This window comes from Scyliorhinus torazame, chromosome 3, assembly GCF_047496885.1.
Source record: "Scyliorhinus torazame isolate Kashiwa2021f chromosome 3, sScyTor2.1, whole genome shotgun sequence".
In the NCBI taxonomy this organism is placed as follows: Eukaryota; Metazoa; Chordata; class Chondrichthyes; order Carcharhiniformes; family Scyliorhinidae; genus Scyliorhinus; species Scyliorhinus torazame.
The window spans coordinates 157001139-157014391 of record NC_092709.1 but is presented as its reverse complement, the minus strand read 5'-3'; the positions used below and the strand labels follow the sequence as shown (position 1 = coordinate 157014391).

At 52.6% G+C, this 13253-nt stretch overlaps 1 protein-coding gene across 5 annotated transcripts in view; it reads left to right on the top strand.

The window, feature by feature from the left end:
* The first annotated feature begins 3456 nt into the window (after nucleotides 1–3456).
* The window catches only part of LOC140408776 (protein FAM184B-like), a 496156-nt gene continuing 486359 nt past the window's right edge, over nucleotides 3457–13253 (top strand). For 3 of the 5 annotated variants that reach the window (XM_072496452.1, XM_072496448.1, XM_072496447.1), the window contains exon 1: nucleotides 3457–4210. In XM_072496452.1, coding sequence (XP_072352553.1) covers nucleotides 4076–4210 — 135 coding nt within the window. In that variant the 5' untranslated portion in view covers nucleotides 3457–4075. The remainder of the gene's footprint in view (nucleotides 4211–13253) is intronic. The other 2 variants (XM_072496450.1, XM_072496449.1) reach the window with 1 other exon arrangement.

The following is a 13253-nucleotide window of genomic DNA, read 5'->3' as shown; positions in this document are numbered from 1 at the left end:
ATGCGCGCCATCGACGAGTCCCTCCCCTTCCAGGTCGAGAGAGATGCGTCCGACGTAGCTCTGGCCGTCACCCTCAACCAAGCAGGCAGACCCGTGGCCTTCTTCTCCCGTACCCTCCATGCTTCAGATATTCGCCATTCCTCGGTCGAAAAAGGAGGCCCAGGCCATAGTAGAAGCTGTGTGACATTGGCGGCATTACCTGTCCGGCAGGAGATTCACTCTCCTCACTGACTAACGGTCGGTGGCGTTCATGTTTGATAATGCATAGCGGGGCAAGATAAAGAACGACAAGATCTTACGGTGGAGGATAGAACTCTCCACCTACAACTACGAGATCTTGTACCATCCTGGGAAGCTAAACGAGCCTTCCGATGCCCTGTCCCGTGGCACGTGTGCCACCGCACAAGTGGACCGCCTCCGAGCCCTCCACAAGGATCTCTGCCACCCGGGGGTCACTCGTTTTTTCCACTTCATTAAGACTCGCAACCTGCCCTACTCCATCGAGGAGGTCAGGACAGTCACCAGGGACTGCCAAATCTGCGCGGAGTGCAAACTGCACTTCTACAGCAGAGGGTGCACCTGATAAAGGCTTCCCATCCCTTTGAATGCCTCAGCATGGACTTCAAAGGCCCCCTCCCCTCCACCGACCGCAACATGTATTTCCTGAACGTGATTGACGAGTACTCCCGGTTCCCATTCACCATCTCCTGCCCCGACATGACCGCAAACACCATCATCAAGGCCCTCCAGGGTATCTTTACACTGTTCGGGTTCCCCACGTACATACACAATGATAGGGGGTCCTCCTTTATGAACGATGAACTGCGTCAATTCCTTCTCAGCAAGGGCATCGCCTCAAGCAGGATGACCAGTTACAACCCCCGGGGAAACGGGCAGGTAGAGAGGGAGAACGGAACGGTCTGGAAGACCGTTCTACTGGCCCTACAGTCCAGGAATCTCCCAGTCTCCCGCTGGCAAGATGTCCTCCCGGAGGCCCTCCACGCCATCCGGTCGCTGCTCTGTACAACTACCAATCAGACACCTCATGAACGTCTCCTTGTCTTCCCCAGGAAGTCCTCCTCCGGGACCTCGTTCCCAACCTGGCTAGCGACACCCGGACTCATCGTGCTTCGGAAGCACATGCGGGCGCACAAGTCGGACCAGTTGGTCGAGAGGGTCCACCTGCTGCACGCTAACCCCAGTACGCCTACGTGGTGTTCCCTGACGGCCGGCAAGATACAGTCTCCCTCCGGGTCCTGGCGCCCGCCAGAACACACGCGCACCCGAACCATGAACCCCCCACAAAGAGCACCTCACTGGAGGGTCAGTCCTCCCGCCACTCCTACCTAGGCCATTCCACCCACCGACGCCCCCTACAGGTGCCCCCCTCTCGGCCCAACCGTTGGCCCCACCAGTGCTGTTTCGGGGTGACGAAGCTGCCATGGAGACTGACGCCACACTCCCGGGGTCGCAGACGTCCAGAACCCCACCAGAATCACCACAGAAGCCCAGACGATCCCCCCCTCTGATTGTTTCACTGTAACTATAACCGTAAACATGCACTGAATGTATATATCTTCCACGCTTGTAGAATATTCTCGACAACTCTGTAAAGAGGTGTCACGGTACCTCCATATCTGATCATACCATGTAGATGCAATTGTAACCACTGGCCACCACCCCCGTTGGACTCTTTTTTAACAGGGGGTGAATGTGGTATAATCAGGGCGGGATTCTCCACTCCCGCTCTGGTTGGGAGAATCACCTGGGCCGCCAAAATTTCCCGCGACGCCGGTCCGACACCCTCCCGAGATTCTCCCAAGCGGCGGGAATGGCCCCGTCGCGTTCTGCGGGCTGCAGGCCGGAGAATCGCCCGAGACACCCAAAATGGCGATTCTCCGGCACGCCTGATTCTCAGGCCCGGATGGGCTGAGCGGCCAGGCCAAAACGGCGGGTTCCCCCTGGCGCCGTCCCCACCTAGTCGCTGCCGTCGGGAACAGCGCGGGAGCGCTGGGGGGGGGGGCACCTTCGGCGTGGGGCAGGGGGGATCCTGCACCGGGGGGGTACCTCAAATGGGGTCTGGCCCGCGATCGGTGCCCACCGATCGTCGGGCCGTCCTCTCTGAAGGAGGACCTCCTTCCTTCCGCAGCCCCTCAAGATCCGTCTGCCATCTTCTTGCGGGGCGGACTCGGAGAGGACGGCAACCACGCATGCGCGGGTGACGCCAGTTATGCGGCGCCGGCCGCATCATGTATGCGGCGCCGCATTTACGCGGCGACAAGGCCTGGCACGTGTAGATGATGCGGCCCTGCTCCTAGCCCATTATCGGGCCCTGAACCGGTCAGGATAGGGGCCGCTTCGCGCCGTCGTGAACCTCAACAGCGTTCACGACGGTGTGGGCACATCGGCGCGGGAGTGGAGAATCCCGCCCCAGGTATTACAGTACCCAAGAGGCAGAAGACCATTGGTTAAACCTAGGAGTTTACCATTGGCTGTTGGTACGTAGCTCCGCCTTGACGGGCGGGGTATAAGAACCGGTGCCGTCCCAGCAGCCCTCACATTCTGTACCAAAGCTGCTGGGGAACAGTTCTAGTCGATTAAAGCCTTCAGTTATGTTACAACCTCGTCTTTGAGTTTAATTGATCGTGCATCAATGTGCCAGGACACAGTCTCCCTCCGGCACCTGGCACCAGCTGGATCCCCACCTACGGCCCACCACCACCCCCCCTCTGATTGCCCCGGCGCCACTCCCCCTCCCCCCAGCGCACCTCACCACAGCCCCTGCCCCAGGACGATCTGTCCTCCCACTGGTTCCACTCAGGGATGAAGACGAGGACAACATGCTCCCGGAGTCACAGGTGACCAAGTAGGCGCCCGCATCACCACCGGGACTGAGGCGATCACAGCGGAGCATCAAGGCACCTGACCGACTCAACCTGTAGATTTTGCCTGAACTTGTAAATTTTGCCTGAACAGTAAATTTTTCCACCACCCCCGCTGGACTCTTTTTTTTAACAGGGGTTGAATGTGGTAGTCACCACTAACTGTATATTAGATGTAGTTCTGTAAGGCTCCTATACTAGAGGTATGGGGGTAAATCCCTGCCTGCTGGCTCCGCCCAGTAGGCGGTGTATAAATGTGTGCACACCAGAGCTCAGCGACAGGAGGCCACACATCTCTGCTTAATAAAGCCTTGATTATTCTGTGCTCTCTTGTAGTAATTGATAGTGCATCACTGGCCAACTGTAAAAACAAACGTGCATGTCAGCAGCAACAATCCATGTTATAAACGGGCAGTGAGGGATTTTCAACTGAATCTGATAGCTGGAGGAATGATTGGTGGAACTGAAAGTAAGACCCCTGACATTTCATATTCAAAAAAATATTTCACGGTGTTGCGGGCCATGGGAGTTTAGTAGTCAGTTAGCCTATCGTAAACGCCCTTCATCTTGAAACGCTCACCGTGGCAAACATTGGAGACTTTCAAAATCTCCTGTTTCGGAAGACCCACCTACTCCTCGATATGGATAGGGCATTGAAGCATAAAATCAGGAATACCTGGAGAGAGAGTTTATAAAGTGCAGCACCAGGACTGCCTGCGCTTCAGTGAATTAAAGCGTCTGAAAACGAGGCAAGTCATCACAATTCGGACAGTTCAGCTGCACGCTCTCCTCCTTTAGGAGGCGTTGCCGCCTTGTGTTTATCACCATGGTGGTAAAACGGATCTCGTCTCATGAAAACTTTGCAGACGGACAGACAGACAGCGCCTGGAGTGTGGCAGCATCCACCCGCTGAGAGAGAGAGAGAGAGCTCCTCACTTAGTCTTCATGACTGGCAGTGACCGAGCGCTTTGACTGAACAGCTGGGATAACTGCCTCCAACCACTAGCAGCTGATGAGCCAGCAATCAGCTGCACGCGCTCTGGGCTCCTCCGCGGCTCTCGCCCTCGCTTCCTGCGAGGAGGGAGATTCGCCCATCTGCCAGAGCGGCCGTCCGGACAACAGCCTTCAGCCCCCGCCTCAGCCCCGCGCGTTCCTCTGAGGGCTCGCGCGCCACTTCTACCAGCCTGGGAACTATGGCGACGGGAGTGAACTGGACAGATCTGGGCGCCAAATGCAATGGTTCGAAAGCAACTCTGCCAGACCCGGTGCAACATTACAACCCCGACCTGCACTTGAAAATGAGCAAGAAGATCGCCCAGTTAACCAAGGTATGATCGGCGAAGGATGCATGGACGTATTGCAACATCAAGGCGGTGTTTCCCAAACACCAACAGTCACTGGGAGGGAATAAGCGGTACAGTTTTATTTGCTGCCAGTTTGTACTGGCTGTTTTGAATAGTGGAAACTTTCTGGGTTAAAAAGGATAAAATGAAAACCCGTTTTATTCTGAATAATGTTGAAGAGGTTGGTTCGAAATGCCAAGACTCGTTTATACCTATTCAAATAACCAGGTTAATTTACTTCAGTCCCCGATAAGCGGTGAAATGTTTATGGGGTAATGTTGCCTTTTACAGGAGGTCGTCTTTCCACACACTCTTCATTCAGCGCACTGATAAATCGACCAAACTTACTTGGCCGCTGCTACCTAAATAAAAACTCCGCATAAAGCAGCAAGAAAATAATAAGTATCTCCTTCCAGGTGTTTTATTTTATTAAGCTGGTATGAGTGGTACATGTAACCTTTCAGACTTGAAAATAAAGACTGTTTAATGCAATATATTCCGGGGAAAATATCAACATGATCGACACTCCTTGTAATTACTTAGTGGGAATTCACAAATAGTTTGGAGCAGCTGGGCTCTCTATTTTTATTGCCGCGCTTGCTGATTTACCTTCCGGGGGAGGGGGGGGGGGGGGGTGAAAACAACACATTCCTTTACGAAACTTTTCAAGAGATCCTTTTGGTAAGATGATCATGTTCCCGTGATTTTGATATGTCAAGTTCTATGCATACAGTTTACCAGGGATTATTAAATAATAGGGAAATATCATCAGACATTGTCCTTTTTTTAAGTGATCTGGCACTACGGATCTATTTGCATTTGTGTGTAACGAGAGGAATCTTTTATTTTGCATATTAATTTGCTATGGGTACAATAGCTACTACGTTTATTGCATTTTTTCCATTTATGGGTTGAGTACTACTGACAAGCCCAACATCCATGTCCATCTTAAATGTCATAGAATTTACAGTGCAGAAGGAGGCCATTCGGCCCATCGAGTCTGCACCGGCTTTTTGAAAGAGCACCCTCCCCAAGCCCACACCTCCACCCTATCCCCATAACCCAGTAACCTGACCCAACACTAAGGGCAATTTAGCATGACCAATCCACCTAACCTGCACATCTTTGGACTGTGGGAGGAAACTGGAGCACCCGGAGGAAACCCACGCACACACTGGGAGAACGTGCAGACTCCGCACAGACAGTGACCCAAGCCGGGAATCGAACCTGGGACCCTGGAGCTGTGAAGCAGTTGTGCTAATCATCATGCTGCCCTGAGAAGTTGGTGGTGAGCTGCCGCCTTGAGCCGCTGCAGTGCATGTGGTATAGGTATATCCACAGTGCTGTTCGGGAGGGAGTTGCAGGTTTTTATCCCAGCCAGCGTGAAGGAATGATGATGGGGTTTCTAGTTAGGATGTGGCTCGGAAGGGGAACTTGTAGGTGGTAGTGTTCCCATGCGTCTGCTGCCTTTGTCCTTCGATGATGTGGAGATACCGGTATTGGACTGGGGTGAGCACAGTAAGAAGTCTTACAGCACCAGGTTAAAGTCCAACAGGTTTGTTTCAAATTACTAGCTTTTGGAGCACTGCTCCTTCCTCGGGTGAATTGCCCGAGGAAGGAGCAGTGCTCTGAAAGCTAATGATTTGAAACAAACCTGTTGGACTTTAACCTGGTGCTGTAAGACTTCTTACTTCATCCTTTGAGGTGTTAAGGTCACGGGGTTAGAAAGTGCTATCAAAGAAGGTTTGGCTAGTGCCAAGCTTCTTGGGCGAAATTCTCCGCAATCGGCGCGATGTCCGCCGATCGGCGCCAAAAACGGCGCGAATCAGTCCGCCATCACGCCACCCCAAAGGTGCAGAATCCTCCGCATCTTGAGGGGCTAGGCCCACGCCGGACTGATTTCCGCCCTGCCAGCTGGCGGGAAAGGCCTTTGGTGCCCTGTCAGCTGGCACGGAAATGACATTGCCGGGCGGCTCATGCGCAGGATCGTCAGTGGCCGCTCACTGCATCCCCGCGCATGCGCAGTGGAGAGGGTCTCTTCCGTCTCCGCCATGGTGGAGACTGTGGCGAAGGCAGAAGAAGAAGAGTTCCCCCATGGCACAGGCCCGCCCGCGGATCGGTGGGCCCCGATCGCGGGCCAGATCGCCCCGCACCACCCCCCCCCCCCCGCAGGACCCCGGAGCCCGCCCGCGCCGCCTTGTCCCGCTGGTACGAGAGATGGTTTAATCCACGCCGGCGGGACAGGCATTCTAGCAGCGGGACTTCGGCCCATCTGGGCCGGAGAATCGCTGGGGGGGGGGGGGCCCCGCCAATCGGCGCGGCGCGATTCCCGCCGCCGCCGACTATCTGGTGGCGGACCCTCCCTGCGGGGGGTCGGAGAATCTCGCCCCTTGAGTGCTTTTGGAGCTGCACTCGTCCAGGCTAGTGGAGTGATTTCCATCACACTTCTGCCTTGTAAATAGTGGACTGATTTTAGGGAATGAGATGGTGAGTTACTCACCACGGAATTTTCAGCCTCTGATCTGCTCTTTTAGTTACAGTATTTAGGTGGCTGCGCCAGATAAGATTTTGACCAATGGTGACTCCCAGGATGTTGACAGTGGGGGATTGAGCACTGGTAATGTGATTGAATGTTCAGGGAAGATGATTAGAATCCTTTCAGTACAAAAGGCGGCTATGCAACCCATCAAGTATGCACTGATTTTCCCCCACCCTATCCACGTAACCCCACTTAACCTGCATATCTTCAGACACTAAGGGACAATTTAGCATAGCCAACCCACCTAAACAGCATATCTTTGGACTGTGGGAGGAAATCAGAGCACCTGGAGGAAACCCACGCAGACATGGGGAGAATGGGCAAACTCCACACAGCAGTGACCTGAGGCTGAAATCTAACCCGGGTCCCTGGCGCTGAGAAAGCAGTTCTAACCACTGTGTCACCGTGCTGCCATTGATTCTCTCTTGTTGAAGATGATCATTGCCTGGCATTTGATGTTGCGTGAATGTTACTAGCCACTTATCAAAGCACCGAATGTTGTCCAGGTCTTTCTGCAGAAGGACACAAACTGCTTCAGTATCTGGGAAGTTGTGAATGGTACTATAAGAGGACATCCCCAAATCTACCTTAAGGTGATGGAAGATCATTAATGAAGCAGCTGAAGATACTTGGACCTAGGACATTGCCTTGAGGAATACCTGAGTCCTGCGCCTGAGATGATTTGATCTCCGACAACCACAGTCATCTTCCTTGTGCTAGATATGACTCCAACCAGTGGCAGATTTCCCCCCTTATTCTCATTGACTTCAGTTTTGTTAGGGCTCCTTGATGCCACACTCAGCCAAATGCTCTCTTGATGTTAAGGCCAGTCCTCTCGCTTCACCCCTAGAATACAACTCTGTTGCCCATGTTTGGCCCAAAACAACAACAAGAACTTAAATTTATATGTTGCCTCAGAATCTCAACATTATAAAACATTGTTACAGTGAGCCACATAAGGAGATATTAAATCAGATGACCAAAATTCTGGTTTTAAGTAGTGACTTAAAAGATGAAAGTGAGGTAGAGAGGTGTATGGAGGGACTGCCAGAGCTTGGGGGACAGGTAACTGAAGTCACAACCATCACTGATGGAGCAATTATGATAACAAGGTCAGAATATGAGGAATACAGATATCTGAGGGCTGTAACCTGAGGAGATTACAGGAGAAGAGGGAGGCATGGCCATGAAAGGATTTCAAAAAAAGATGAGAATTTTAAAATCAAGGCGCTGCTTGACTAAGACTTTAATGAAGTCTGGAACAGAGTGCCCCTGGTGGAACCCAAACTGATCATCACTGAGTAAGTGCTATTTGATAGCACTGCCAATGACACCTTCCATCACTTTGCTGATGATTTAGAGTTACTGGTGGGGTGGCAATTGGATATGTCCTACTTTTTGTGGGCAATTTTCTACATTGTCAGGTAAATGCCAGTATTATAGCTGTACTGGAAGAGCTTGTCTAAGATCATGGCTAATTCTGGAGGATAAGACTTCAGTACCACAGCCATGATGTTGCCTTTGCAGCATGCAGTGCTTTCAGCCATTTCTTGATATTCCATGGATTGAATCGAAACAATTCTGCTGATGGTCCACAGTGCCTCATCAATGGCGATCTTGAGCTACTCAATACTGTCCAGTGAATTTGGCATGGTGATAATGCCACATAATTGAGAGTATCCTCAGTATGAAGTTAGGACTTCATCTCCATGAAGACTGCATGGTAGTCACTTCTAATACTAATCATGGTCAGATTCATCTATGACAGGTAGTTTGGTGAGTGAGTTCAAGAAGGCTTTTCCCTCTTGGTTCTTTTACCACCTCCCACAGACTGAGTCTGGCAGATATGTCCTTCAGGCCTGTCAGTGGTGGTGCTGCCAACTCTGGGTGATGGACAATGAAGACCTCCATTCCACATTGTGTGCCTTTGTTACCCTCCGTGCCTCTTCCAAGTGGTGTTTTTAAAAATATATATATTTTATTCAATTTTTCAGCCAAACAAAACAATACAAAGGTTTTCCCTTTTTCCAGCAATAAAAATAACAGTGACCGTTTTAACAAGTAAATAAATAATATGTAAACTAAATGGCAACTGCCATAACAAAAATAATAACTCTCCAGATAGTAAAATCAAACAATCCAATATACTTAACCAAGTACAAATATCTATACCAAAACCACCCCTGAGGACCCCACCCCCCTCCCCCCTGGGTTGCTGCTGTTACCTTCCCATTTCCTTTATCGTTCTGCGAGGTAGCCAATGAACGGTTGCCACCGCCTGGTGAACCCTTGAGCCGAACCCCTTAGCGCAAACTTTATCCGTTCTAGTTTTATAAACCCTGCCATGTCATTTATCCAGGTCTCCACGCCCAGGGGTTTGGCTTCCTTCCACAGAAGCAATATCCTTCGCCGGGCTACTAGGGACGCAAAGGCCAAAACATCAGCCTCTCTCTCCTCCTGCACTCCCGGCTCTTCTGCAACCCCAAATATAGCCAACCCCCAGCCTGGCTCGACCCGGACCCCCACCACCTTCGAAAGCACCTTTGCCACCCCCACCCAGAACCCCTGCAGTGCCGGGCATGGGTGTGGTTTGCTGGGCTTCTCGAACATCTCCCACACCTATCCTCTACCCTGAAAAATTTACTAAGCCTTGCTCCGGTCATATGCGCCCTGTGCAAGACCTTGAATTGTATCAGGCTTAGCCTGGCGCACGAGGACGACGAGTTTACCCTACGTAGGGCATCAGCCCACCGTCCCTCCTCAATCTCTTCCCCCAGCTCTTCTTCCCATTTTCCCTTCAGCTCATCCACCATGTTCTCCCCCTCATCTCATTTCCTTGTATATATCTGACACCCGACCATCCCCCACCCATGTCCCTGAGATCACTCTATCTTGAATCTCCTGCGTCGGGAGCTGCGGGAATTCCCTCACCTGTTGCCTCGCAAAAGCCCTCAGTTGCATGTACCGAAATGCATTCCCTTGGGGCAACCCATATTTTTCCGTCAGCGCTCCCAGACTCGCAAACGTCCCATCTACGAACAGATCTCTCAGTTGCACAATCCCAGCTCTCTGCCATGCTCCAAATCCCCCATCTATTCTCCCCGGGACAAACCTATGATTATTTCTTATCGGGGACCGCACCGAGGCTCCCGTCCTTCCCCTACGCCGTCTCCACTGCCCCCAAATTTTCAGTGTTGCCACCACCACTGGACTTGTATTTCTTCGGGGAGAATGGCAACGGCGCTGTCGCCAGTGCTTATAGGCTGGTTCCTTTGCAGGACACCATCTCCAATCTCTTCCACGCCACTCCCTCCCCTTCTCCCATTCACTTACACACCATTGAGATATTGGCGGCCCAGTAGTATTCACTTAGGCTCGGTCGTGCCAGTCCCCCCCCTATCCCTGCTACGCTGCAAGAACCCCCTCCTCACTCTCGGGGTCTCCCCAGCCCACACAAAACTCATGACACTTTTCTCGATTTTCTTGAAAAAAGCCTTCGTGACCATCACCGGGAGGCACTGAAACACAAAAAGGAATCTCGGGAGGACTACCATTTTGACCGCCTGCACCCTACCCACCAGTGACAGGGGCACCATGTCCCATCTCTTAAAATCCTCCTCCCTCTGTTCCACCAATCGTGTTAAATTAAGCCTATGTAAGGTTCCCCAACTCCTGGCTATCTGAATCCCTAAGTACCGGAAATCTCTTGTTACCTTCCTCAGCGGTAAATCATCTATTCCCCTGCTCTGCTCCCCCGGATGCACCACAAACAGCTCACTCTTCCCCATATTCAATTTGTACCCCGAAAATTCCCCAAACTCCCTGAGTGTCTGCATTATCTCAGGCATCCCCTCTACTGGGTCCGCAACATACAGCAATAAATCATCTGCATACAATGATACCCGGTGTTCTTCTCCTCCCCGGAGTACTCCCCTCCACTTCCTGGAGCCCCTCAGTGCTATGGCCAGGGGCTCAATCGCCAATGCAAACAGTAACGGAGACAGGGGACACCCCTGCCTCGTCCCTCTATAAAGATGGAAGTAGTCAGACCTCTGCCTGTTCGTGACCACACTTGCCACCGGGGCCCTATATAGCAGCTGTACCCATCCAATAAACCCCTCTCCAAAACCAAATCTCTTCAACGCTTCCCATAGGTAGTCCCACTCCACTCTGTCGAATGCTTTCTCGGCGTCCATCGCCACCACTATCTCCGCCTCCCCTCTCTGGTGGGGGCATCATCATCACCCCTAGCAGACTCCGTATGTTCGTGTTCAGCTGTCTCCCCTAAACGAACCCAGTTTGATCCTCGTGGACCACCCCCGGGACACAGTCCTCTATCCTCGTCGCCATCACCTTGGCCAGGAGCTTAGCTTCAACGTTTAAAAGGGAAATGGGCCTATAGGACCCACACTGCAGCGGGTCTTTTTCCTTCTTCAAAAGGAGTGATATCGTCGCCTCCGACATAGCCGGGGGCAACTTCCCCCTTTCCCTGGCCTCATTAAAGGTTCTCGTCAAAAGCGGGGCCAGTAGGTCCATATATTTCCTATAAAATTCCACCGGGAATCCGTCCGGTCCCGGGGCCTTCCCCGCCTGCATGCTCCCAATCCCCTTTACCACCTCCTCCATCTCAATCTGTGCTCCCAGTCCGGCTCTCTCCTGCTCTTCCACCTTCGGGAATTCCAGCTGATCCAGGAAACACATCATTCCCTCCTTCCCTTCCGAGGGCTGAGCCTTAAATAACCTCTCATAGAATGCCTTGAACACCCCGTTCACTCTTTCCGCTCCCCGTTCCATCTCTCCCTCCTCATCGCTCACCCCACCCATCTCCCTCACTGCTCCCCTCTTCCTCAATTGGTGGGCCAGTAGCCGACTCGCCTTCTCTCCAAACTCGTACTGTACACCCTGTGCCCTCCTCCACTGTGCCTCTGCCTTACCCGTGGTCAGCAGGTCAAATTCCACATGTAACCTTTGTCTTTCCCTGTACAGTCCCTCCTCCGGTGCCTCTGCATATTGCCTATCCACCCTCAGAAGTTCTTTCAACAATCGCTCCCTTTCTTTACCCTCTTGCTTCCCATTATGTGCCCTTTGGATATCAGTTCCCCTCTGACCACCGCCTTCAACGCCTCCCAGACCACTCCCACCTGAACCTCTCCGTTGTCATTAAGCTCCAAGTACCTTTCGATACACCCCCTCACCCTTAGACATACCCCCTCATCCGCCAATAAGCCCATATCCATTCTCCAGAGTGGGTGCTGTTCTTTTTCCTCTCCTACCTCCAGGTCTACCCAATGTGGAGCGTGGTCCGAAATGGCTATGGCCGTATACTCCGTCCCTGTCACCTTCGGAATCAGTGCCCTTCCCAAGACAAAAAAGTCTATCCGTGAGTATACTTTGTGAACATGGGAGAAAAATGAGAACTCCTTACTCCTAGGCCTACTAAATCTCCAGGGATCTACTCCTCACATCTGCTCCATGAAGTCCTTGAGCACCCAGGCCGCTGCCGGCCTCCCGGTCCTGGACCTCAACCGGTCCAGCCCTGGATCAAGCACCGTATTGAAGTCTCCCCCCATTACCAACTTTCCCGCCTCCAGGTCCGGGATACGTCCCAACATGCGCCTCATAAAATTTGCATCATCCCAGTTCGGGATGTATACGTTCACCAGAACCACCGCCTCCCCTTGCAATCTGCCACTCACCATCACATATCTACCCCCACTATCCACCACTATGGTCTTTGACTCAAACAGTACCCGTTTCCCCACTAAGATAGCCACCCCCCTATTCTTCGCATCTAAACGCGAATGAAACACCTGCCCCACCCATCCTTTACGTAGTCTGACCTAGTCTATCAGTTTCAGGTGCGTCTCCTGCAACATAACCACATCTGCCTTAAGTTTCTTTAGGTGTGCGAGTACCCGTGCCCTCTTTATCGGCCCGTTCAGCCCTCTCACGTTCCACGTGATCAACCGGGTTGGGGGGCTCTTTACCCCCCCCCCCCTTGTCGACTAGCCATCCCCTTTTTTAACCCAGCTCCTCACCCGGTTCCCACGTACCCGTATATCCCACCGACGGTGCCCTCCCGCCTCGACCACCCCATCCCATAACAGCTCCCCCTTCTCCTTAGCAGCAGCAACCCAGTTAACCCCCCCCCTCCGCTAGATCCCCCTCTAGCGTAATTGCACCTCCCATGGTGCTCCCAGAAGTCAGCAAACTCTGGCTGACCTCGGCTTCCCCCCTTGTCCTCGGCCCCCACTGTGCGAGGCCCCCTCCTTCCTGCGTCCCCGTTCCCGCCACAATTACCATAGCGCGGGAACAAAGCCCGCGTTTCCCACTCGGCCCCACCCTTAATGGCGCATTTCTCTCCTTCCCCTTTCCGTCCCACCGGCGCCCACAGTTCCTCATACTCCCCCCCCCCCCCCCCCCCCCAACATGGGGAAGAGAGACAAGTTACAGGATCACAATTAACAAATTGAAAAATCATCCCCCCCC